Raw genomic sequence first — 23,910 nt, forward strand, 5'->3', positions numbered from 1 at the left:
TGGAGCTGCTTGTTCGTCGCTAGGAGTAAGTGTAGATGACGGTTGGGGTTGGGCGTCCACGACGTCCATGACCTCAAGACGAGCGCGTTTCGCCGGTGATGGAGAGCTGGTCATATGCCTGTCAGTGAAAAAAAATCACTTTTTTGGTCGGATGGAGAAACAAAGAGGACTCACGCGGTACCGTCTCGCCCAACATCATCCGTCGCCTCCTCTCTGTCCCTCTTCCGGTCTTCTACCCCAAGCTCCACACCCACCTCTGCCTCTTCCCGCTCCTCCTCCGCCTCCTTTGCCTCTTGTGCTTCCCGCTTCTCATCCTTCACTGCCTTCTTCTTCCTCTCCAGAGCCTTGACCCACTCATGTAAATCTGGATACAACACCTCCACCAACGACGGAAGCGGTTCGGGGGGTTCATGCGGTAGCACGGTCAGAACCTTTTCACAATCATGCCACACTTGTAAATCCTCCTCGTACTCTTTGAGGAACGATGGGTTAAATGTATCGAGCTTGCGTTTCACCGACTGGCCGTTCAGGCTTTGGCATGCTGCGAGGCCGGACGAGGGATCAGAGTAGGTGACGTTTGCGAAGCGGGGGTGGGAAGGGCTAAAGTGGAAGATGTCGACTGTCACGCTATTGCAGAGCGTTTAGCTTTTTTTTTTTTGTTGGTTGCGACACTGATGGACTTACATTTCGCCGTACTGGGCAAAGAGAATACCGATATCTTTTGCAGATACCTCTGCCGGGAAGCTTTTTTCCCCAAGTTACCTAAAGTCAGCAAATTGTACAACAACAAAAAAGAAAAAAGTCATCATGTATGCAGTCGAATCAAAACGCACTTGGTGACAAAGATCGAATTTGGCCGAGGAGTGATTTCATCGTCGAAATCAAAATCTGGACCGGGGGCGTCTGCAAAAGTCTCAACATGTCCACCGACTGCCGTCTCGGGTGCTTGTACTGATAGACCGTTATCGACAGACGCTGGAAGCGCCGCTGAAGGCATGGGTGGATGGGTGATGGATGTCAGCGACGCAGGCAATGGAGATGCGAGGCTGAAGGCGGGGATGGGAGGGACGGATATTGAGGGTAATGATGAGGGCAATGGTAATGACATGGGTGCGGGTGCAGGTGTGGGCACAGGCGCGGGTACAGCTGCAGGGGTCGTCCTCGTCACAGGCTCAGGCTCAGGTCTTGGCCTTGGTCTCTCAAAAACCGCTTTCCGCCTAGAAGGATCCGCATCACCCCTCTGCCACGGTCCAGCTACCACACTCGCCGGCCTCTCCGCGTCCCCTGTACCCATCCTCACATACTGCTCCGGCAACGCCCTCTCTTTCCGTCGTTTCGTATACGAATTCCCTGCGGCGACGACTGCAATTTTGTGGGTGAGGACGTAACCCTCCACGTTGGAATCGCGGGGGATCCAGACGAGGGTGATGTGGGCGTATAAGAATTCGGTACAGATTTCGCGCCAGAGATGGTCGAACCGCAATGCTTCAGGGTGGGAAGACGTGTCGATCGCGACGATGGCAGCTTGGGAATCACAAAAGATGACCAGCTCGCTAGTGATGGGTGTCCCATTCCGGATAGACTGGTGTAACAGTTCCTGAAACCCTTCTACCGCTTTACAGATCCCTGCGAGTTCCCCATCCATCGCTTCACCACCTTGGATCACACCCCTCATCTTCTTGCCCGATTGGTTCTCTTTCGTATTCCACTCTGTCGCTGTAGACCAAGCTTCTCCGGCCCTTGTACATGCTGCGGTGTACCACACTGTCGGATGGGCTGAGCTTAGACGGTGATGGAGCTCGACCGCATCGTCCCGATTGACAGCGACATATTTCGTTATCGGCAGATGACTCGGCGGGAGGGTGTACACGGCGGTGGTATGCCCGGCCACGGAGACGGTAGTGGGTGGTGTCAAGATGGTCAGCTCTGTGGAAGATTGTGGAGGTGGGGTGGAAGCCGGAGGATGGGAAATCGGCCGAGGAGGATATGGCGCATTCCTCGGTGGGGAATGACGAACAGGCTGCCGGGGAGCGACCGACTGTGGTTGAGGAGGAAGAGGTACATTGAGGCTGTAATTCAGGGGGACGCGAATAGGTTGTGGTGGTGGTGCTTGATAGGCGCTGGCTGAGGGTTGGTAAGGGTCATAGTGGTCATCGTAGGGACCCCTTTGTTGCTGTTGCGGTGGTGGTGGGTTGTCGTACGGGTACCGTCTGCTCTCGGTGGGGTACGGGTCGTAAGGGCGATAGCTTCCTGGCGGGGGCGGGGGCGGCGTCGGGGCTGGGGTGTATCTGTAGTCGTATGGGGAGCGCGATGGCTGGGCCGAGCCGTATGGGTTGTAGTGGCTCATGGGTGTTGGACGCTGGCGAAATAACCCACTCGAAAAGATGCTCAGAAATCCACGAAATAAGGGAAGCAATATGAGAGAAACGGAAAAAGAAGCGGGCGGGATCAATTACTTCCGTCGGATAACTGCGTGCCTCGCTATTTATCGACACACCTTTATTTTGAGCGTCCTCATCCATCTCTCTCTCGACTCGCACCCCAGACACAGAATGGGATCCCCACTCCACCCAGACGCAAAGCGTTTACGCGTAAGCCCTTGTCCTGCCCAAAAACCTTGATCGTTCCGCCACTCATACCACAATATACAGACAATCATCATCGCCTTCCCCCTCTTGGTCGTCACATCAGCCATCTTGTACAGACGGGGTACGCCATCGCCTTTCCAACTTGACGGCTAACGAAAGCTGACTTTTATAATTTGACATACTGTAGCATATCTAGGAGAAGAACAACGCAGGATCCCGAGAGATGTTACCGACTCTCGAGTAGCACATGAGAGAATAGGACAAGTGGGTGGTGTGCCATGGGAGCTGCAAGGGAAAGACAATCAAGAGGCTACAGTCGACAAGTAGAAGATGAGATTTCAGAATAAAAAATGCGATGAGGCAGTGGTCATATCATTGTGCTATTAGATGTATCTTTTGGGACTTTTGGGACTCTCTACATTTTTGTTACACTTTCGCTTTTGAATCCGGCATAGTCTTTTTTTGGAAAGAGTGGAATTGCATCAGACAAAGGTAGGAGATCTACCACGGCAATCCTCTAGTTTAACTTTTTTTTTTCTCTTCCTAGATATACTGCATCTCCTGCTACGTGGGCGTTGCTTATGGTCGGTTAGAAGGGAGGACCTTGGTACCGGGGAGAACGTAGGGGTTGAGAGAGTAGTTGCACTGATAAAAGTCGAGGAATTTACGTTAATATTCTGAATTACAAAATTGAGCCAGGATAGACTTACATTTGAGTAGGCGACACCGGCACCAAAGCTATATCAACCGTTTTTTCAGCGGCTGTCACTTGACCCAAGAGATTTTGAAACGAATTAAAAGGGAAAAGTTAACCTACCCGGTGGAGAGAGCAACGGGCCAGCCTCGTCCTGCAAGATAAAACCAAAATCAGTCATTGTTCCCCTCCCAAGGCATGCACAGAATAAGAGCAATAGGACATGGACTTACGTCGGAAGAGAAGGACAGAGGCAACTACACCGACGCCGAAACCGAGGCCAGCGTTCACAAGGAGGTCGGCAACCTGTTTTATTCACCAAGTGAATCCGTCAGCTTTCTTTGCTCGTCCATTTGACTGTTGATGATTTCTCCTCCATGTCTTGCGTCCGTCCATTTCTCATCCGTCCATTTCTCCTCATCCGTCCATTTCTCATCAAACTGTATTCTACCGTCTGCTCCTGCTCCTGCGTCTTCTGCATCCGGCTTCCGGGAAAAGCTTTAGACTCATGATACAGATCGACTCACGCAGTTGTCAAACTAGAACGATGGTCAGCGAGACTCGCAAGGTCCTGTCCATGTGACTCACCTTCCTCGCGATCTGGTCCTCGCTGGGGATGGGCGCGGCGACGGGCGCAGGAGGGGTGGGGATGGAAGCGGCGGGGGCGGGGGCGGACATGGCTGTGGCAACGTGGGTCGAGGATTGAGCACTCGCTGTGGGCAGAGGACATGGCTTCCTTGACGTCAAGCGGGGCGGGGGAGGGGCGGCGGCGTTCGGTGTTATGCGGTGATTTAGCCACGTGGCGGTGTTTACGTATTACATAGAAAAGTCAGTCAACGAGGCAGAAATCCAGCGATTTTTCCTTCGTTCATCTGCAACGCCGCATACAGACACCATGCACATTCTCGTTTGCTGCCATATACTAATGCAACTCTCCACTGACTCTCGTCCCGCTACAGTCTTTTCCTGTCGACGCCACATCCACAATGCCTCTGCTCGCTCTCCCGCACAACAGTCTCCCAACACCAATATCAAACTCCACCGAAACCGTTTGGCATACCTTTGCTACGAGAGCAAACACAGTCCCCAACTCTTTCCGTAAGTAATGAGTGATACCGTCCTCGCAATCGTAGCGATATGAACCAAAACGGTTCTGAAGAAGCAGGAAAAATGGATACGGCTAATGACTGCTTGGCGGAAGTAGAGACGAACACGATCATAGGCGCATGTGTGATGTTCTTGGTCATCTTAATAGCATGGAATCTACCGATCCTGCGTGATTTCATTGCCGGTTTAAAGGTAAATCGCCCCCTCTTTCCATCTCGCTTTAGAACTCATTTCCCCTTTCCCCCCCGCCACCAAACAACACAGCTCCTTACAGTCGGTATCCACGAACTCTTCCACCTGGCCGTCGGCCTCATCTGCGGCGGCCAAGTCGTCAGTATCTGTATCGACCCCAACGACGGGGGTGCCACCCATATCATGGGCCTTATGCGGCAGACACCGAGGATACCAAGGGATCCGTACGCGATGCCGACGTTTGCACAAGCGTTTTGGAGTGTGTCGGCGGTGATGACGTTGGGTGCGGGGTATTTTGGCTCGTCGGTGGTTGGGTTCTTGTTCGTGGTGAGTTTTGCCAAAAAAAATTAAACCAAAGAAAAGGCATTGGGAGTGGCTGATGGGATTTTGGATGGGGCGGGGGGGGCGATAGTTTTGCGGATGTAAGTCGGTGAGAGATCAAGGCTTTTGAAAATACAGTCTAATATTGGTTTTGCTGGATAGTCGATATCGTCGCTTCCAAAGTTTGCGCGTTGGTCATACATATCGCCATGCTCGTTCCCGTCCTCAGAGCAGATCACTGGATGTAAGTCTTTGTCTTTTACCCTCTTCACTCGCCCCCTACCCCTCTCCCCCTCTTACACTTTCCGGCGACAAACTGACTGGCGCGATTTATTTTGTCTTTAATTGTTAAAAGTGCATTTGCGAGTATCATCGCCTGTGAAGTCATCATGATCGGACTATGGTTTGGCGATCACGGAAATGTAAGTCCCAGTCTTCTCAGCTTGTCTCCTTATCATCCGCGTGTCATATATTTCATCTGCCATTTTCTTTTTTCCCTTTTTGTGAGAGGAAACACTACTGACCTAGGTTTGTAGGCTTTACGCTTCTACGGTTAGCACCCATCCTCATTCCTCTTCCTCTGCCTACATTCGCTCTGAAACTGACCATCCACACCCTCCCGCGCTCCACCTATCGCCCCCACCTTATTCACCACCTGCCAGTGATATTCGTCGGCATGATGAACCTATTTTACGTAGTCTGGGATTACGTCGATGAACGATTGTTCGATAAGCGAAATACATCAGATTGTGCCCAATTTTCCGAATTACTAGGGTGGCCTACCAGTTGTAAGTCTTACCCAACGATCTTATCTACTTTCATCCCTTTTACCTCTTTCAAGATGGGGCGGGTGTACCTGCCAACGACTTGAAGGAAAGAGAAGAGGGAGGATATCATTAGATTGATTTCCTTGTTGTCACTGACCGCTTTGAAAAATGCTTTCAGCTTGGTTCATCCTCTGGTTCATATGGGATGCCCTGGTGTTCACTAGTGCCGTGTTCGCCGGTATCTGCATTTTCAGGGTGAGTCTTTCTTCTTACACTACACTGCTGGTGAGGGGCGGCGAGTTGACACCTTATCCTTCCCGCCCTCCGGGACGGAATAGCGGACAGACGCAGAGATGTATTCTGAAGCGTTAGTGATGCCCTCTCCCAGCCATTGTTGTCTTGCTGACCAACTCGTGTTATGTAATAGGGCAAAGTTCCTCCCTACGAGATAGATTTAGTATATTAATGCATTGGAATGACACGGACAGGGCTTCTTTTTTATGATATAGTGTTGTGCGATGGCAATTGATTACATTCCATCATGGTCATCCTGTCGTAGATTAGTTGGGTGCGCCAGGAGCGTTAGTGCAATGATTATCGTCGGAAAGCGGAGAGAGACTGTGATAAGAGTGTGGTGTCTGGCAGCGCAGGTATATAGAGGAGCACGGAGAGTCCCAAGGGATGGATGTCCTTGTAATCCTTGCAGCCATGCCCGGCCGAGATCGCTCTCATACGCCCAGCAGGGCACCCAGATCCACCGCCATGCGTCCGCCCGCATACATGCATCCCCCCGCGCGGCAGCCGCCAGAATCACACCATCCATACTCACTCCAGCATTATTGTCAATATTCCGCCTCTCCATCTGCCACATCTCATCTCGCGTTTTCTCTCCCTCACCACCATACATCCAGAAAACAATAAACCAAGATGCAAGACCTCACGGCGGTAGACAACCATGCGCTTCAAGCAGCTCTCCACCCCATCTCCGTCTCCTCCAGCTCCCCGCTCGCCACTTTCTCCAACTGGGCCAAAACGTTCAAGTGTAAACCACAACGTGTCTTTGTGCCGACCACCGCCCTCCAGTGTCGACAGATCCTAGAGCTGGCGAGGAGGGAGGGTGCGAGGGTGCATCCTGTTGGCGCAGGCCATTCACCGTCGGACTTGGCGTGTACGAACGGGTGGTTGGTGAGGATGGAGGGGCTGAGGGGGACCGTCAAGGTAAGCGTTTTTTTCCACTTCTTCTTTGGCGCTGCCTTGCCTTGGCACTGGCGGGCGCAATGTCCAGCATACGCATACGCCAGCGGCTAACAAGGACATTATACTATACCCACAATACAGATTGACAGCGAGAAACACACCGCCACCTTTCTCGCCGGAACGACCCTCCACGAAGTCCACGCTTCGCTCGCTTCCTCCGATCCCCCACTCGCTATCCCCAACGTTGGCTCCATCTCTGACCAAACGATCGCTGGTCTCATCTCCACCGCCACCCACGGATCGGGCGTCACTTTCCCCGTCTTATCAGCCCACGTCAAATCCCTCCTCCTCGCGCTCCCTCTCCCCGGTACCCCGCTTGTCAGAGTCTCACAGAGCGAAGATGAAGAGCTGTTCAAAGCTAGTTTATGTGGTTTAGGAGCGACCGGTTTGATTTTGGAAGTAGAGATCGAGGTGGAGGACGCGTTTAGGTTGAGGGAGACGAAAGAGGGGAAACGGGTGGAAGAGGTGCTGGAGAGTTTGGATGAGATTAGGAAGAGTGCAGAGCATGTGAGGGTTTGGTGGTACCCGTATGGGAAGGGGGCGGTTGTTGGACGGGCCAGCAGGACTTATGAGGTACGTCTTTCCTTTTATACCATGCGTCGCTCGAAAGCTGATGGAAAATGGTTAACATGAAAAGCCTGCTCAACCTACGTCCGATCTTGTGGGACATATCCTCGGCTTTCATGTTACCCAGTTCTTCCTCTACGTAGCACGCATCTTCCCTTCCTTGACGTCCTTGGTCGGCCGCTGGGCGTGGTGGCTCTCAAAAGAAGACAGCGTCATGGTCGATGATGGTTACAAAGTTCTCAATTTCGACTGTCTCGTACGTCTCGTTTTCACCCCTTTTCCATTTTTCCTCTTCTGCAGACAGGCAACAACAAAGATGAGAGCTGACCAAAGTATACATTTTCTTTTTATTTTACATCCTAAATAGTTCCCCCAGTACGCCTTGGAATGGGCCATCGACGCCAAAGAGGCCAAAGCATGCTTGCAAGAAATGAAAAAGTGGTTGGACCGCGAAGCCGCCGATCCCGCCGGTCTCCGTGTCCACTTCCCTATCGAGATCCGTTGGTCTTGCGCCGACGACATCTGGCTCAGTCCGTCATACGGCAGGGATACCTGCTGGATCGGTGTAGTCACCTACCGTCCGTACGGTCTTTCTGTGCCTTACCGCCAGTTCCACGAAAAGTTTTCTTCCCTCTTAAAGTCCTATGGCGGAAGACCGCACTGGGCGAAACAGCATATCTTGGGACCCAAGACGCTAGAGGTGATATACCCGAAATTCAAGGATTTCCAGCAAGTGCTGAGGAGGGTGGATCCCAGTGGTGTGCTTTTGAGTGAGAATGTGCGTAGACATGTGCAGGGTGAGAGTATCCCGGAGAGTCTGTTCGAAAGACGTTGAGTGTTGGGCCATACGGTGAATAGGGCGTGAGGTAAATGTGTTTGAGGGAGTACCGGGAGGGGAAAAAAATGGATTCATGTTTTTATTAACGCAACACAAATTCCAAAATTTCGGTGATAAGTACTGTACAAAATCATGCACCATTGCTGGAGCAATATGAGGACCAATTTTTAGACCTTTTGGGGGGGCTAGTCGCTTAATTCGACGAGGTTTTTACTTGATTCGCCTTTCCGGCGTTTCTCCCTTCGCACCCCTACCCTCTCGTCCTCATGACCTTCTTCTTCCATCAAACGACTCCTCCTGCCTTCCTTTTTCACCTCTCTGGACTCTCTTCTACTAGTCACGGGTTCAAGTCCGGGTCCAAGTGCCATGGCCGATTTTCGAGCGGTTCGTCGCTGGGTCTTGATTAGAGAGTTTGCTTTGATCGATTTAGCTAGCATGGGGTTCTTTTCGAGAATCTATTGCCCCCATTTCCCCCCCGCCATCTGGGGTTAGTATCCGTCTCTTTTTTCTTTTCTGTCTGGCGGTTTACAATACTGACCTTGAGACCCTTTTCAAAGATTTCTCGTTCTTCGGCGGAATCGCCAAAGACGTTTTCATGCAGTAAAGCTAAGCAAAGTGAGGAAGTAAAAGCAGTCGTGAGCTTTCAAGTCCGTGTTCATGTATTACGACTGATAAAGGTGGAACGTACAGTCGAATCCGAGCTCTGTCAGGATGTCGACTTCTTTTGAACCCTCTGCCAGTAATAAGTTGAGGATGGTTTCTTTTTTTTCTTTCTTTTTTCTTTTCTTTCTTAAACAAAACTTACGAGAGGGAGTTGGAGCGTCTTCCAAAAGGCTTTGCACCATATCGGCCGTCTCTTCCATCTGTTCACTCTTCTTCTCCTTGCCCTTATCTTTCCTCCTCCCCTCTCTATGCTTTTGACTTTGCGATGAGGTACGGCTGCCGCCCGCTGGGATCTCAGGCTTGATGTCTTCATCCTCCTACAACAACAACAAGTCAGCAGCATTCGAATTACGATGTGTCAACTCACATCTACCTCGTCAACTTCGCCTTCATTCTCCGCTAAACTCGTCGGTTCTCCCAAAAAGTTATCGTTTGCTACATGAACTCCCAGCTAGGGTTGAGTTAAGTAATGTCTTTGTTAACCTAGAGAGATGAAAAAAAGGAGGCCTTACGTTGGCAGGTGCAAAGCCGCTGGGATCAAAGTGGAAAAGATTGTGCACTCCAAACAGCTCTGCCTGATCTTTCGCATTCGTAGCACGGTCGTATCCCTGATATATACGAGGCTCGAGGGTGCCGTTGTTAAGTTGCCGAGCGCTTTGCTGTTTTTGTACTGTGATATTGCAACAAATATCAGAAAAGCTCGCAGCGTTGGGGAAAAAAAACACAATGAGAACCTACCTTGACGCTCGTAGATGAGCTCCTCGATGGTTCCTTGACCGATGAGTCGGTATACCTCGCTACGTTTTGTGATGAGATAAAGCTCTAGCTTAAATGTTATTGTGAGCATATTGAACTCACACAGTCCTTTTTTGTCCTATTCGGAAGGCCCTATCCATCGCTTGAAGGTCGTCGGCGGGATCTTCTGGTCAGCTCTGTGAATATCGTCTAGCGACTTACTCCAACTGGGGTCAAAAATGACAACCTTATTGGCCTACTAATTAGCATTTTACCATACCTCTAGAAAACATACGGCTGTAAGATTCAAGCCAACACCGCCCGCACGAGTGCTGATAAGCATGATGAAATGATCTCTCTCCAAGTCTTGGAAACGATCAATCATTTCTTGCCTTTCCGTTCCAGACGCTTCGCCAGTCAAGGCATCGAATTCAAAGCCCGATACTATCGTAATTAAATTAGACTCGATAATGATTGATATCGCGACTTACAAGAGGGGGATGTAGATATGAATCGCGAGATGATCTTGAGAAGTCGGACAGAGGTGGAGAAAATGAGAACTATCGGGAAACCTTTGAGCTCAGATTCTGCACAGTTTGGGCTTTTCAACACACCTTTGTTCTTTACAGGCTCATTACGCCACTGTACCAGAAGCTTCTTCAAAAGCTATGATAAAACGTTAGCCCCACATAGTAAACAGTAATATCCACATACATCCCACTTTCCGCAATTTTCGGGATCCCTACATGGCAGATAAGCGAAAGGCTAATGTAGGAGACACAATAACCCACAAGGCCTCTTCCAAGGTGTAATCTGATCTGGAAGTTGGCTCGCGACCCGTCTGTCGGGTTGCTCATTAGTAATTACCCAGAAAACGTGACATAATTGCAACTCACACAGATCTTGAATAATTTCCTGTTGATCATTCTCTTCATTCAATGTCAACTAATATCCTAATGATGTAATGTCATTGAGCTGCTCACCGTGTGCTTATTATCGTCCTTGTCTACTACAGTCAGCTTCCATTAAATTATGTGTAGATGAAAATGTAACTCACGGTCGTACAGGAGGCCGAAATGCTGCAATATGTCAGCGAATATATAGAAGAGAGAAAAAGGATGAGGTTACTCACGTTTGCAACCTTTCGAAGGGCAGATAGACTGAAACGAATTGTCAAGTAGTACTCTCCTGCTCAGTCCGAGAGTGACTCACTATTGGAACAATATCTCTTTCATATTACTATTATGTTCCTTTTCCTCACAACACAAGATTGCTCTAATGTATCAGTTTCCTTCCAATATTGTCCCTCTTACCTTTTTCCTGAACCACACGGGCAAGGTCGGTTTCGGGCTTGGATGTTAACGACATCTTTCCGTGTTGTAAGTGGAGAGGGCTTATCATCCATTGGACACTTTAACTCACCGTCAGACTCAATGAGCGCTCGATATGCTACAATCTGCCTAGAAGCAAGAGGACAAAACACCACCAAATCCTTCTTCTCGGGGAGCTAATTGTGAAAAGAGCAAGTCAACAACAGCAGACGGTACGGTAGCGGATAATGAGTGCACATACCTCGTGGGCAATTAGCTTCTTATCTCTTCGCAGATAGAAATGGGGTAAGATTCGTTGGGTCATCACACCAATTGTCATCTAAGAGAAGTGAAATGTCAGATAGAACGGTTGGAGGTGATGGATCGGTATCGAAAGAACACATACGATAGCTCTTACAACCTCCGCCGCTGTACCCTCTACTTGGTGGCCTTTCTTGATAGGGCTCACGGCAAACTCTTTCCATTGTCGATAAGTACCAGCCCATCCTCTATGCACCTAAAGTCGAAGATATTTTCAATTCGCTGGTCGAAGAAGTATGGCATGAGGGGTGAAATGTTGACGTACAAAATCGAGGACACTCCACATCTCGTCTATTCTATTTTGTACAAGTGTTCCTGTCAGGGCGAAGCACATCTGGCACTGGATACTCTTTAGGGCAAGGGTGGTTTGCGACATGGGCTCTTTGAGCCGATGAGCTTCATCAGCAATGACAGTCCTAAAAACAAGTATCACCTCTAGTTTGGGATCGGCTATATGGAGTTCCTTACGATAACGGAAGGTCTTTGATATGTTGGATATCGAGACGTGCAACATCATAAGATACTATCACTGGTGGCCAGAGTTGGTTAATAACCTTTGGGCTCCGTTGGGATGAAGACCAACTTACTGAGGTCCAGATATCCATGGATGAACTTCTGTTGAACGTCCCGCCAGTTATCGGACTTCCACACGGCATACTCAAAGTAACCCCACTGCGACGTGATGGTCAAAAGAGAACCAAACATCACTAAACGACACTCACGGTGTCCAGTTCTCTGCACCACTGTTGGATTGTGAGAAGACGGCCCAATGATAATGATACGGTTGTTCGGTACTTACATTGTTGATTAACGATTTGGGGCATATAATCAACGCTGTGGGCCAATGCCGCGGGCTCACATCCACTACACTCTCTCGAATAGTTCTCTTGCGTCTTTGATGGTCAACATAAGTTCCAGTTTTACGCATGATAGCCGACAACTACGAATAACGTGCATGTCAGCCGGCCATTTTTTACGGAGCTGCCGTTTCGTACTCACAAAAGATATGACTTGAACAGTTTTACCCAGCCTGTGATATATGAGCCAGTAAGGACTTTGGCATGTAATTGCAGCTTACCCCATATCATCGCCGAGCACTGCTCCTCTCCCTTGCTTGTAAGCGTCATACAGAAACTTTGCCCCTGCTCGCTGATACTCCTTTAAGAATCGATTGATCGAAGGGGGAATCTTTATGTCTTTGGTCTCTTGATCTAGAACAAAGGGCTTGACTAAAAACTGCTGGTCGTCCATAGGGAAGTTGGGTTTGTGTGAAGGAATATTGTCGCAGTTCCAAAACACATAGGACGATTGGGATGAAATGGGTGTTTCAACAGGTGAGGCTATAGAACAACATATACAGAATCTTAGTTAATATCGGAAGGGTGCACGATGAGGACCTGCGGAACAGACTGACAGCTTTGGATCTTTTCAGATGGTGCGGAGATCTTCGATTTCACTTCCACAGGTTGAAATACCTCCTCATCGGAGTCAAAGATTTCGTCGGTCGGTGAAGGAGAGGCGTTTCGGGGTTCTGGATTTTGTGTCACAGCCTCGGCTGGCAATCCAAATACCTCCTCATCGGAGAGGATTTGGATATCGCTACTTCCTAAGAGTCCGTTGTCTGTTATAACCAAGGGTGACTTCATATGAGGCAGTCCTTACCCTCTTTTCCCTTTTGAGGAGTGACACTGGGCGTAGATGTTTCACTTGCCCTCAGACTTGCATTCGCCATCAAGGCTTCCTTTTTGTGGGATGATATTAGATTCTTTAGAGACGGCGCTTCATCCTCCTGACCCTTTTTAGGTTCAGATAGCCCTATAGACATTGATGATGAGCATCGTCAATCGACGGCTAACCGTCCTTCTTACCTGCCAGCCTGTACAAAGGATTGAATTCAAGTATGATCTCTTTTTGAACGACTTAGCTAGGATCGAGAGGTCCTGTTTAATCAGAAAGAAAACTTACGTCCTTCATATGCCATCTCTTCCCGTAAACTTTTTCTCTTCCATTTAACAACCACCTCGTCGTCCCCATCAGACGAGTCAATGGACTCTGTCCCCGCCCTGTTTTGCACACCCCTTGCTTGGTAACTGGTCCCCGGTTGTTCTGATTGGTGTTTCCCAACCATGTCTCGCCTCCTTGTTTTCACATTGGAGCCCTTTTTCCGTGCTTCTGCGTACTCCTCAGCCAAAGCCCTTGATTCAATATCAAAGTCATCATCACTAGCTAAACGGTCATCAGCTGTACGTCCTGGGAATCGGGTAGTTTTGGTCCGCTAACTCACTGGGATCTGCTCTTATAGAAAGCAAAGGCTTTTTGGAACTCATGTGGGCATCTGACGGTGAGGCTTGGACCAAAAAAAAGGAATGTATAGTGGAGGCTTTAAGACTCTGGTCCGGGTCATTAATCATTGCGGGTGTTCCTGATGGTCGCGTCAACTGTCCCACGGTTGGTTGGGCTGATACGTGCCTGAAATGCCCAGAAAGTTGAGTTGAGCCGATGCTGCAGTGATATTTGGCCCATGTTACCATCGGCGAAAAAAATCATCCACCATCTCCTTCAAATAACCCCCCAAGTCCTGTAGCCCGCCGCGAAAAGGGAGCTTACTTCCCCTGCACCACGCGCCATGCCGTCTTTCATCCGCCCTCCTACCCTTCTTCCTCGCCTCAATGCCTGTCGCCGTTTCGCTACTCCTGTTTCTTCATCGACCAGTATATTACAGGCTCGTTTTGCGACAACGAAGGCCAATGACCCTACGCAAAGCAAAAAGAAGGCATATTCTCACACCCTGAGGTTACCTAAAACAACATTTCCTTTGAAGCACAAGGACGTGGTCGCGGCAGAAAAGCGATATCGTAGTAAGACATGCGATGAGCTTTACAGGCAACAGGTACAGTTTGTATAGTACAAGCAGTAAGCTGACCATTAACAGTATGATGAAAATCCAGACCCTCTTTTTGTGCTCCATGACGGGCCCCCGTATGCTAATGGTCACCTTCATATGGGTAAGTTATAACTTTATATTATCGAGTACCTTTTGCAAATTCGAATATGTAGGTCACGCCTTGAACAAGGTTATTAAAGATATCATCAACAGGTATAATGTTATAAGAGGGAGGCGTGTACAGTGAGTCATCTGATCAAAGGGAAGTAAAAGGCATACTAAGGCCGTCAAAGCTACATTCCAGGTTGGGATTGTCATGGTCTTCCTATTGAACAGAAAGCATTAGCTGCTATAGGAGTGAGCCTTTCGTTGGAAACCCAATTCTTAATGCAACTAACCACACTCCAGAAATTACATACATCCTTGACACCAGATCAAGTTAGAGCGCAGGCTAGACAGGTTGCCCTCGACGCCATAGATATCCAGAAGACGGAGATGAGAGCACTAGGCGTCATGGCGGACTGGGATTCGGAAAAGAGAACGTATCGTACTTTAGGTAAGCTGTCTCAGTTACTAAATACCAGTTGTACTGAGCCCGTCCAAGACCATGACTTTGAAATACGACAGCTCCGACTTTTTCAGGCTATGGTTCAAAAAGGCTTTGTGACTCACCGCCTTCGTCCCGTCTACTACTCTCCGTCATCTCGTACAGCCCTGGCTGAAGCTGAGTTGGAGTATAAAGATGGCCACAGATCTCGCTCTGTCTACGTATCTCTTCCTGTACAGGAGGACGACATGTCTGATGCTCTGAAGGAGGTTTATGACTCAGTGAAGAAGCAAGGCGGGCAGGACTTGAGCTTGGTCATCTGGACGACAACGCCGTGGAGTTTACCAGGAAATTCGGTAAGCCTATCTCGCCTTGTATGGGCTATATTAAACGATAAAATGTTATAGGGCGTTGCTGTTCATAATGACATGGAGTACGTTGTAACTTCAAATGAGCAAGGCCGTCTATTTGTCCTTGCCGGAGAGAGGAAAGAAGCCATGGAGAAAATTATGGGCCCTCTCAAGATTGTCGGAGAGTTGAAAGGTCTGTCGAATAGTATCCTGGAAAAGGCGATAATCTGAAAGCTCAAAATATAAGCAGGTTCCCAACTCGTCGGTACCCAATACAGTCATATCTTCCACCCTCCATCTTCCCCTCTCCCCAAACCCATTGTCTTTGCCGCCGGCCACGTTACATCACAAACCGGTACTGGTCTCGTCCACTCTGCACCTGCTCATGGATATGAAGATTACGTTGCCTTTAGCGAAGCTGGTATAATACTCGAGAAACTCCGTTGCCCTATCGATGATGACGGTAAATTCACAGAGGAGCTTGTCAGCTGGGCCGGAGCCGGGGATGAATCTGTATCTTCTCTCGTGGGGAAAGAGGTCCTTGGAGAGGGTACGGACGCGATGGTAGATTTGCTTCGCGAGAGAGGAGTCCTCTTGGCGGAGGAGACTGTCGAGCATCGTTATCCGTATGACTGGAAATCGAAGAAACCTATCATCGTCCGTGCCACACCTCAATGGTTTGCTGATGTTGAGCATATCAAGGAGGATGCATTGGCAGCTCTTGAGGAAGTTCATTTCCACCCTGCGCAAGGTAAGTCCCTTTTGCCATAAGCTCTTACACCCGACGCTGGCACTAATAAGTTACGTTTAGCACGCAAGCGTCTTGAGGCATTTGTACTCTCCAGATCTGAATGGTGTATCTCTCGTCAACGAAGCTGGGGGGTTCCCATCCCCGCTCTCTTCGATAGCGCCGGCCAACCACTCATGACACCTGACGCATTGGAGCATGTCATCAGCGTTCTCGACGCCAAGGGCATCGATTACTGGTGGACCGGCCCTGTAGAAGAATTCGTTCCTCCTTCCCACAAAGGTCAGCAGATCACAAAGGGTTTCGATACGCTCGACGTCTGGTTCGATAGCGGATCCTCTTGGACCATGCTTCGCGAAGCGAACCTCCGACCACGATCTTTCCCTTTGGCCGATGTTTACTTGGAGGGATCCGATCAACATCGCGGTTGGTTCCAGTCTTCGCTCTTGACTAAAATCATCGGTACCAATGATCGACAAGCTCCTTATGGTACGGTGATTACACATGGTTTTGTGATGGATGAGGAAGGCGAGAAGATGAGTAAATCAGCTGGGAACGGTCTTTCTCCGATGGAGATCATACATGGTTTGAAGGTGAGTAAAATTTATGTGCGGGCCGCTGGTGTCTCTGTCTCTGCTTACGCCGCTTATTCTTCCTCTCAGGACTCACCTGCGTATGGTGCAGATGTCCTCAGGTTGTGGGCAGCATCTGTTGATTATACCAGTGACGCCTCTATTGGCCCATCTTCAATCTCTCATGTGAACGAGCTTCTCAGAAGATTACGCAATACTACACGTTTCCTTCTCGCCAACACCTGTGGCGAAGATAAAATCTTCTTGGAACCTTCATCACTACGAATAGTAAGTATATCTCCGTTAAGATTCAAGTTAATGTAGGAAGATCGATCGCTATGTTCTGCATGAGCTCGCAAGTTTGGAAGTATCGGTCCAGGAAGCCTATGATAGGTATAATTTCAGTAAAGGTGTGCAATATGCCTTCTCTTCGTACATGAGTACCTCGTGTCTGATGCCTAGCAGCTATTCACTCAATATCTACCTTCGCCACCTCTACTCTTTCAACTTTATATTTTGATATCATCAAGGATACTCTTTACTGTGATCCTAGCGACAGTACCACCAGAAGCAATGTCGTTGGCGTCCTGCAACATGTATGATCTCTTTTTTTGGGTCGGAAAAGACGATATCAGACTGACGACTCCCTTTTCGTCTTTTACAGGTCCTTTTGCGTTTAGTTCAGATGATGGCGCCCATTGTGCCTCACCTTGGTGAAGAGCTTTACGAGAACATGGATGGCCCTAAAAAGTCGTCAGTGTTCTTAGAAACATGGAAGCCAGATGTAAGTCCCGGTGCATCCAGAGCATCAGCTAAATTATACCAGGAATCATGGCTAGATGATTACTTAAAGGCTGAGATGGAGACTCTTTTGGCGATCAAACCTGAAGTGTTGAAACTTGTTGAGGAGGCGCGTTCTGCAAAGTAGGTTTTGCTCTCTGATTAGAGGTTGTTGCTGGGATTGTCTGACATTTGATTCTAGGCATATTAAGACATCAAGTCAAGCAGAGTTGTTCCTGCAGGCCCAAGCCGGCACTCCTCTGGATGAACTTTTGAATCGCAACTGTGCGTATGATCAGTGCCCGTAAGAGATGTACAATTGATTTTCTTCTAGCCGATATGCTGTCCAGCCTTCTGGGTGTTTCTAGGGTTGCCCTGGAAAAGTCCTCAAACGACCAGACAAAGCCTATGTCATGGAGCTGTAATTCCGATACAGAGATAGAATCCAGCCGTCTGTCACTTGCTCTTCTCCCTGCTTCCCATCACCAGTGCCCTCGTTGCTGGTTGTACACAGCAGAGGCTGAAGATAAACTCTGCTCGCGTTGCTCTCAGGTAATAACATAGCCATCGCTAGAAACTGAAGGTGACATGCATACTGCATACATTACTGCCGCTTACTAGTGAACATTTATAGAATTGAGGTCAAAATGTTCGTTGGAGACTTGTGTCTATGGCGTCGTCATTGTATACGAGGTAATGATTGGAACAATTGCAGAAGTTACTACCTCTGTTATTGAGGATTGAAACCTCCGATCAATCCTCAACCAGGCGTGAGGAGGCGATGAAAGAACATGACTCGTAGATAATCAGTAGCTGAGTCTGATTAATCATATTCTGATTATACATGGAACGAGAATAGTTAATGACTCATCGTTACGGGTCCTGGGTTCTGCTGCGGTTATGTCACCGATAAAAACAGTGAAAGTATTGTCAGATGGATCCTTATTTGATTTTCTAGAATATTCGATCTGCATATGTCATTGAGCAGCATCGAAGCAAGGTCGTTTGATTAAAATAGAATGTCAACGAAACACGTCGACAGTTAGATTACGTCAGATACAACGTGCTTGCTTGTTTATTGCATCATGTCGTCCCTCAGCTTCATCATAGCAAGTAGCTCTCTTGGCAAATCTTGTGATAGCGATACGTGATAGAGTCAAGCATGCAGCTGTGATGTTCTGTAAGATGAATAATCGGTGGGTGATGTCAGACAGAGAGAGCGTGTAGGCGTCATCGGAGAGTGTTAAGCGAATAAGCTTTGCTGGAATCAGTGTCGCAATCCCAAGAAGTCTGGTCCCGTACCTCAAAATCATTCCCCGCCAGCCGTGCCCATCCATCTCACTTTACTTTCTTAAGTCGCCCATTTATTCTCTTCTTTTCGATCGATCAATCAGGCGCTCCTTATTTTCTCCCTCTTCTTCTGTCCTCCACTCCGACCTTCTCTTCTACATATTCCCCATTATCTCATTGTTTACCTTCTCTTTTCCGGCGTTACTGGAATCCCCCATTCTGAAATTTAGTAGTCTCACAACAACAACCTATAGCCATATCACTGGGACTCTTCTTTCGCATACTCAACGCCACCGAGACCTTCCATCATCACATTGTAACTGCTACAAACACAAGAACGCGTTTTCAGGTAGGTCATCAAACTCTCCTCTGGGTTTATAGGAATCTTTCCTTCCTCTACCACAAACATCTCCTGTATAACGTCAAAAGCGAGCTAACTCTCGTTCAGGTGCTTATCGGACACGAAAACACTCAGTAATGTTTCCGCAGGACAATTTTTTTGCCAATGACGAGTCAAGCACCTCAGTTGTGGAAGGTCATGCCGCAGAACCCCCTAGTACCTCCTATACGCCAGAGTTTGCTTCTCGTCAATCTGTTTCACGGTCTCCGGAGGACTTTGGAACTTCTCGTCACATATCCCTGGGTGATTCGAACTTTAACCTTTCTCCAGTTGCCGAAAGCAGCAGCTCTTCCGTGACACGAAAGGGCAAAAGGACAGGAAGTGGAGGTGGAGATACCATGACCGCTCGTCGGCGTGAAGCCAATCGCCTCGCTGCACAGCGCTTCAGAAGCAGGAAAAAGGGATACCAGGATAGTTTGGAAGAAAAAATAAAAGAGTTGGAGCAGGTGAACAGAGCGTTACAGGGAAAGTTGGAAGGAAAGAATGAAATCTCACGAGACCCTTCTTCATCATCTGCTCCTGCTCAACATGTCTCCTATGATCATTATTCGTGGGCTGTTAATTCTCATCACGCTCCTCCCATTCCTCCATCTTCTTCCACCATCCATCACGATTATATAGAGGTTCAGCACGATCATGAGTTTCGTATTCGCCACCTTGAAAAGGTTAATCAAGCTCTTGAAGAAGAACTTCGCGAAGTCCGGGAAGAGAACAAACATCTCCGAGATGAATTCGCTCATTGGCGTATGTCAACTCGAGATTGGTCTGAGGAAGAAAACGGCCGTTCTGCCTCATCAAATGAACCTCCTGTAGGTTTTATCTACACAAAAATAACATGAGGAATTCATTACTGATCGACAAGAAAAGCAGTTACCGCCGCATCGCAGTCACAGTTGGTCTCGAGGCTCTTATCCCTTCCCATCTTCTTATCACCCGCCTCTGGGTCCACACCCACATCACTTGCACGGCGGCAGACTTCCGCCTGTCGAAGACGACTCGAGTTACTTTTCTGCTTCCAACCACCCTGATCAGAGGGTAGCGATCGATCATTACGCCCTCCCATTGCAATTGCCTCCAATACGCACACCTACAACTGGGTCCGTCCCGCGTCCCTCACCACCTCTTGTTCCTGTCCGACACCGTAGCCCTCCTCTGGATCAAGAATGATACGTCGTTACTATAGCGTGTCTGTACATCGTTGGCGAGAATAAGACAACGCAAATGTGAACCAAAATAAGCCCTTCTGAGAGTTGAGGGGTTTCCGTTTTCTTTCTCTTTTTTCTTTAAAACGAATATTAACAAGGGTTAACAGGATACTTTGTTTTGGGCATTTACAATAAGTACAGTCGCATATATATTAGATTATATCAAAGGAGCAAATGAATACAAACGATATGCTACTCTGCTATAATGTGATGTATCACTCACAAGAGAAGGAAATAACCTATCGTCAGCCGGTCCCTGCCCAACACTGTAATTTCTCTTTTCCCATAACAAGACGGTAAACGGTGGTCTTTCATGCTTCAGACAGCTGCTTGGGAGAACTTATGGTCCTTTGATCCCCCTCCTCTAATTCCTCTCTTTCAACCTACATTTACGGCCCTTCATTGTCTGCGTATGTCGGTCACTTATTAAAGTAAGTTAGTCTATAAACTTCCCTGACGTTCATTGACCCTTGTTTGTGTTTGACACGTCTTACGTATACCGACAGTGAATGATCGGTGTCTCCGGTCCGTGGACCGAAGGAGTAGCAGCGGATCTCCATGGTGATCTTCCTTTCCTTCATTCAATTCATCTCTGCTGTATTACATAAACATAATTGGTAATTAAAACGCTCGTCTTTCACGCCCCACTTGTGAGTTCTTACAAGTACTTGCACAGAATTTGGGCTGTTGCGCCAGGTTATAATGTTGGTTCCTTTTTAGTCATACTAGGCATACCATGAGAAACTGGAAATTAAAGTGTCAATACTATCCCATATTGAATCTGACTGGATGCATCATCTACTATAACTGGCAAACGCCAATGCCATGCTATTTTACTTTTGTTTATCTCCACTCCTGCCTTAAAGCTCGTCATGGCTGAAAGGCATCTGCTCGTCATCGTAGGATGAACCACCGGCACCACCATACAAATTGGAAGTGATAGGCTGAATCTGTGGTCAGCGACGAAGAAGATATCAAGCAACAAAATGAGACTCACAGCAACGGTAGCTTGGAGCTCAGAAAGCTGCTCCTCGTAGTCCTCGGCGTCGGATTGAGGGTGCTCGTCGAGCCACTCAGTCTTCTCCTTGATGGCGGAAAGAATGGTGTCCTTATCGTCCTCAGAGAGCTTGCCACCCAAACCCTCAGCGTCGCCAATCTGGGACTTGAGGCTGAAGATGAAGTCTACAGATAGTGGTGAGCGACTGCTATAGCGTAGAGGATCGACAAGGCTTACTCTGAAGGTTGTTCATGGCCTCAATCTTCCTCTTGACAGCGGCGTCCTCGTCGGCGAACTCCTCCGCCTAAGGTAGATAACATCAGTACTGGCATATGCAAAGTTAAGATTAGTCCTCACCTCCTGAACCATTCGCTCAATCTCCTCGGGGGAAAGACGTCGTTGGTCGTTGGTGATAGTAATAGACTCAGACTTGCCAGTGCCCTTGTCGACAGCAGAGACTCGGAGGATACCATTGGCTATGGAAGGTCAGCGAACGGGATTCAGAGAACAGGAAATTCAAACACTCACCATCGATCTCAAAGGTAACCTCAATTTGAGGAACACCCCGAGGGGCAGGGGGAATATTGTTCAAGTCGAATTCACCGAGGAGGTTGTTGTCCTTGGTCATGGATCGCTCACCCTCGTAAACCTGGATCCTGACGGTGGGCTGGTTGTCGGCCGCAGTGGAGAAGATCTGGGACTTCTTGGTAGGAACAACAGAGTTTCGGGGAATAAGCTTGGTCATGACACCACCAGTGGTCTCGATACCGAGAGTCAAAGGGCAGACATCGATAAGAAGAACGTCGCTGCTACCAGCTTCTCCTGACAAGATACCACCCTGGACAGCAGCACCGTAGGCAACAGCCTCATCCGGGTTGATACCCTTAGAAGGCTCCTTGCCGTTGAAGTACTCCTTGAGGAGTTGCTGAATCTTGGGGATACGAGTGGAACCACCGACAAGGACGACCTGGGAAAACAAAAGTCAGTGCTGTCGGGGCGGGGGTGATGTACTACACTTCACACTCACGTCATCGATCTCGTCCTTCTTGACACCAGCGTCCTTAAGGACCTGTTCGACAGGCTTCATGGTCTTCCTGAAAAGGTCCATGTTGAGTTCCTCGAACTTGGCTCGGGTCAAAGTCTACATGTTCATACGTTAGCCGGTTATGCGACGGCCTACTGGCTAACACTTACCTCGGAGAAGTCATTGCCACCCTCGAAGGCTTCAATCTCGATCTTGGTGCTCATTTGGCTAGAAAGGGTCCTCTTGGCCTTCTCAACCTCTCGTTTGAGCTTTCCCATAGCCCTGTTGTTCTTGGAGACATCGATATCGGTCTTCTTCTTGTACTGCTTGACGAGGTAATCAATGACTCGGTTGTCGAAGTCCTCGCCACCAAGGTGAGTGTCACCAGCAGTAGCCAAGACCTCAAAGACACCGTCCTCAATAGAGAGGAGAGAGACATCGAAAGTACCACCACCAAGGTCGTAGACGATGATCTGGGACTCCTGCTTGCCACTTCGGTCGAGACCGTAAGCTAAATTTTAAAGTGTGAGCTACTGTTTCCTGAATAGCGACAACTACACTAACCGATGGCGGCGGCGGTAGGCTCGTTGACGATACGAAGGACAGTAAGACCGGCGATAGTACCGGCGTCCTTGGTAGCGGATCGTTGAGCATCGTTGAAGTCTACAGACATGTCAGAAAAAGTATGAAAAAATATATACACTATTACCCACAAGCGGGGACAGTAACAACGGCGTGAGTAACCTTGTGGCCGAGGTAGGCCTCAGCGGTCTCCTTCATCTTGGTCAAGACCATCGCGGACACTTCTTCAGGGGTCTTTTCAAGATGTCAGCCAGATACACGAGAGAATGAATGTACTTACGAAGTCCCTCAAGTCGCCCCGGTGGTTGACCTGGATCATGGGCTTGCCATCCTTGTTAACGATCTTGAAAGGCCAGTGCTTCCTGTCGCGAGTGACATCAGGGTCGTCAAAGTATCGACCGATTAATCGCTTCGCGTCAAAAACAGTGTTTTCGGGATTGTTGGAGGCCTGGTTCTTAGCGGCGTCACCAATAAGTCGTTCCTCCTCAGTGAAGGCGACCCATGATGGAGTGATACGGTTACCCTGGTCGTTGGCGATGATTTCAACCTTTCCACCTCGCTGAATACTGGAATAGAATCGTCAGCCAGACTCGAAATACAGGACAAACGAAGAAGCTTACGCGACACAAGAGTACGTAGTTCCCAAATCAATACCAATAACAGTTCCAACGTCAACGTCCTTTTCTTCAGCGCGTACTTGGCTTCCTACAGGAAGGAAGCAGAGCACCGCGACGAGGACGAAGGCGAAGAGAGTGAGCTTGGACATGAGTGATGACATTCCAGACTGCCTCTTTGGGCGTGTGATTCTTGAAGGATATGCCATGGTGGCAAAAATCTTGAGGAATAGGCAAAGATGGAAGAAGGAAAGGAAGAGAAGTGAATAGATTCTTGTAGAAAGAAGTTGACGAGGGGCTGGCTGGCCATCCGCGTCTCCGCGGCAACCCGACACGTTGGAACCTGCAAGAACCGCCTGGTGCCAGCGTGGCATCGGCGGAACCCGCCTCACTCGCCATTTCATCCCGGGCCTTTTTACCCTTTTATCCCTGAACTGCCCCTTACGTAACTGGAATATGTAAGGCACGGCAACAGCAGAAGCGTGTCCCGGGCGATTATCGATTGACGGCAACAACTAATAGAAGCTGAACAGCACAACAGCAAAGCGGACCTCTTC

General features: G+C 48.7%; 9 protein-coding genes across 10 annotated transcripts in view; 5 read left to right on the forward strand and 4 right to left on the reverse strand.

The window, feature by feature from the left end:
• Positions 1 to 2,347, reverse strand: part of CNBN1550 (hypothetical protein) — a gene marked incomplete at both ends in the record, with an annotated part of 3,412 nt that extends 1,065 nt beyond the window's left edge. The window contains 3 exons of the mRNA XM_766882.1: positions 1 to 106; positions 175 to 627; positions 834 to 2,347. The exon at positions 1 to 106 is cut by the window's left edge and continues 1,065 nt beyond it. Coding sequence (XP_771975.1) covers positions 1 to 106; positions 175 to 627; positions 834 to 2,347 — 2,073 coding nt within the window. The remainder of the gene's footprint in view (positions 107 to 174; positions 628 to 833) is intronic.
• A 205-nt stretch (positions 2,348 to 2,552) lies between these two features.
• Positions 2,553 to 2,915, forward strand: CNBN1560 (hypothetical protein; the record flags this gene model as incomplete). The annotated part of the gene is made up of 3 exons (XM_766883.1): positions 2,553 to 2,591; positions 2,652 to 2,709; positions 2,776 to 2,915. The coding sequence occupies 3 exons, from the start codon at positions 2,553 to 2,555 to the stop codon at positions 2,913 to 2,915; spliced, it is 237 nt and encodes a 78-aa protein (XP_771976.1).
• A 252-nt stretch (positions 2,916 to 3,167) lies between these two features.
• CNBN1570 (hypothetical protein) lies at positions 3,168 to 3,960 on the reverse strand (the record flags this gene model as incomplete). Its single annotated transcript, XM_766884.1, has 6 exons — positions 3,168 to 3,233; positions 3,299 to 3,326; positions 3,406 to 3,436; positions 3,516 to 3,588; positions 3,810 to 3,821; positions 3,871 to 3,960. 6 exons carry the CDS (start codon positions 3,958 to 3,960, stop codon positions 3,168 to 3,170), a joined length of 300 nt encoding a protein of 99 aa, XP_771977.1.
• Positions 3,961 to 4,268: 308 nt separating this feature from the next.
• Positions 4,269 to 5,802, forward strand: CNBN1580 (hypothetical protein; the record flags this gene model as incomplete). Its single annotated transcript, XM_766885.1, has 8 exons — positions 4,269 to 4,380; positions 4,664 to 4,908; positions 4,994 to 5,003; positions 5,065 to 5,146; positions 5,258 to 5,324; positions 5,439 to 5,454; positions 5,565 to 5,690; positions 5,744 to 5,802. 8 exons carry the CDS (start codon positions 4,269 to 4,271, stop codon positions 5,800 to 5,802), a joined length of 717 nt encoding a protein of 238 aa, XP_771978.1.
• A 794-nt stretch (positions 5,803 to 6,596) lies between these two features.
• CNBN1590 (hypothetical protein) lies at positions 6,597 to 8,328 on the forward strand (the record flags this gene model as incomplete). The annotated part of the gene is made up of 4 exons (XM_766886.1): positions 6,597 to 6,887; positions 7,008 to 7,499; positions 7,564 to 7,749; positions 7,861 to 8,328. The coding sequence occupies 4 exons, from the start codon at positions 6,597 to 6,599 to the stop codon at positions 8,326 to 8,328; spliced, it is 1,437 nt and encodes a 478-aa protein (XP_771979.1).
• Positions 8,329 to 8,516: 188 nt separating this feature from the next.
• CNBN1600 (hypothetical protein) lies at positions 8,517 to 13,687 on the reverse strand (the record flags this gene model as incomplete). Its single annotated transcript, XM_766887.1, has 34 exons — positions 8,517 to 8,786; positions 8,870 to 8,937; positions 9,020 to 9,064; positions 9,137 to 9,311; positions 9,362 to 9,445; positions 9,507 to 9,664; positions 9,733 to 9,791; positions 9,853 to 9,892; positions 9,952 to 9,985; positions 10,025 to 10,173; positions 10,221 to 10,289; positions 10,344 to 10,395; positions 10,444 to 10,471; positions 10,521 to 10,570; positions 10,626 to 10,658; positions 10,713 to 10,738; positions 10,787 to 10,808; positions 10,862 to 10,889; positions 10,942 to 10,968; positions 11,043 to 11,097; positions 11,152 to 11,236; positions 11,302 to 11,379; positions 11,446 to 11,556; positions 11,626 to 11,776; positions 11,829 to 11,883; positions 11,948 to 12,032; positions 12,160 to 12,300; positions 12,360 to 12,390; positions 12,439 to 12,700; positions 12,775 to 12,966; positions 13,023 to 13,175; positions 13,217 to 13,279; positions 13,326 to 13,586; positions 13,645 to 13,687. The coding sequence occupies 34 exons, from the start codon at positions 13,685 to 13,687 to the stop codon at positions 8,517 to 8,519; spliced, it is 3,183 nt and encodes a 1,060-aa protein (XP_771980.1).
• A 299-nt stretch (positions 13,688 to 13,986) lies between these two features.
• Positions 13,987 to 17,805, forward strand: CNBN1610 (hypothetical protein; the record flags this gene model as incomplete). Its single annotated transcript, XM_766888.1, has 15 exons — positions 13,987 to 14,250; positions 14,293 to 14,365; positions 14,418 to 14,487; positions 14,538 to 14,601; positions 14,653 to 14,800; positions 14,849 to 15,147; positions 15,199 to 15,334; positions 15,389 to 15,892; positions 15,953 to 16,749; positions 16,790 to 16,871; positions 16,927 to 17,057; positions 17,126 to 17,245; positions 17,288 to 17,385; positions 17,444 to 17,526; positions 17,576 to 17,805. 15 exons carry the CDS (start codon positions 13,987 to 13,989, stop codon positions 17,803 to 17,805), a joined length of 3,099 nt encoding a protein of 1,032 aa, XP_771981.1.
• Positions 17,806 to 19,008: 1,203 nt separating this feature from the next.
• Positions 19,009 to 20,098, forward strand: CNBN1620 (hypothetical protein; the record flags this gene model as incomplete). Its single annotated transcript, XM_766889.1, has 2 exons — positions 19,009 to 19,740; positions 19,802 to 20,098. 2 exons carry the CDS (start codon positions 19,009 to 19,011, stop codon positions 20,096 to 20,098), a joined length of 1,029 nt encoding a protein of 342 aa, XP_771982.1.
• Positions 20,099 to 20,887: 789 nt separating this feature from the next.
• CNBN1630 (hypothetical protein) lies at positions 20,888 to 23,757 on the reverse strand (the record flags this gene model as incomplete). 2 transcript variants are annotated; one of them, XM_766891.1, is made up of 11 exons in its annotated part: positions 20,997 to 21,080; positions 21,134 to 21,318; positions 21,371 to 21,437; positions 21,491 to 21,609; positions 21,662 to 22,100; positions 22,161 to 22,274; positions 22,328 to 22,668; positions 22,722 to 22,820; positions 22,871 to 22,973; positions 23,020 to 23,305; positions 23,360 to 23,757. In XM_766891.1, 11 exons carry the CDS (start codon positions 23,755 to 23,757, stop codon positions 20,997 to 20,999), a joined length of 2,235 nt encoding a protein of 744 aa, XP_771984.1. The 2 variants fall into 2 exon arrangements, with proteins under 2 accessions (XP_771983.1, XP_771984.1); XM_766890.1 differs by having other exon boundaries at positions 20,888 to 21,318.
• Positions 23,758 to 23,910: the final 153 nt, after the last annotated feature.

Source organism: Cryptococcus neoformans, chromosome 14 (assembly GCF_000149385.1).
Source record: "Cryptococcus neoformans var. neoformans B-3501A chromosome 14, whole genome shotgun sequence".
NCBI classification, from domain to species: domain Eukaryota; kingdom Fungi; phylum Basidiomycota; class Tremellomycetes; order Tremellales; family Cryptococcaceae; genus Cryptococcus; species Cryptococcus deneoformans.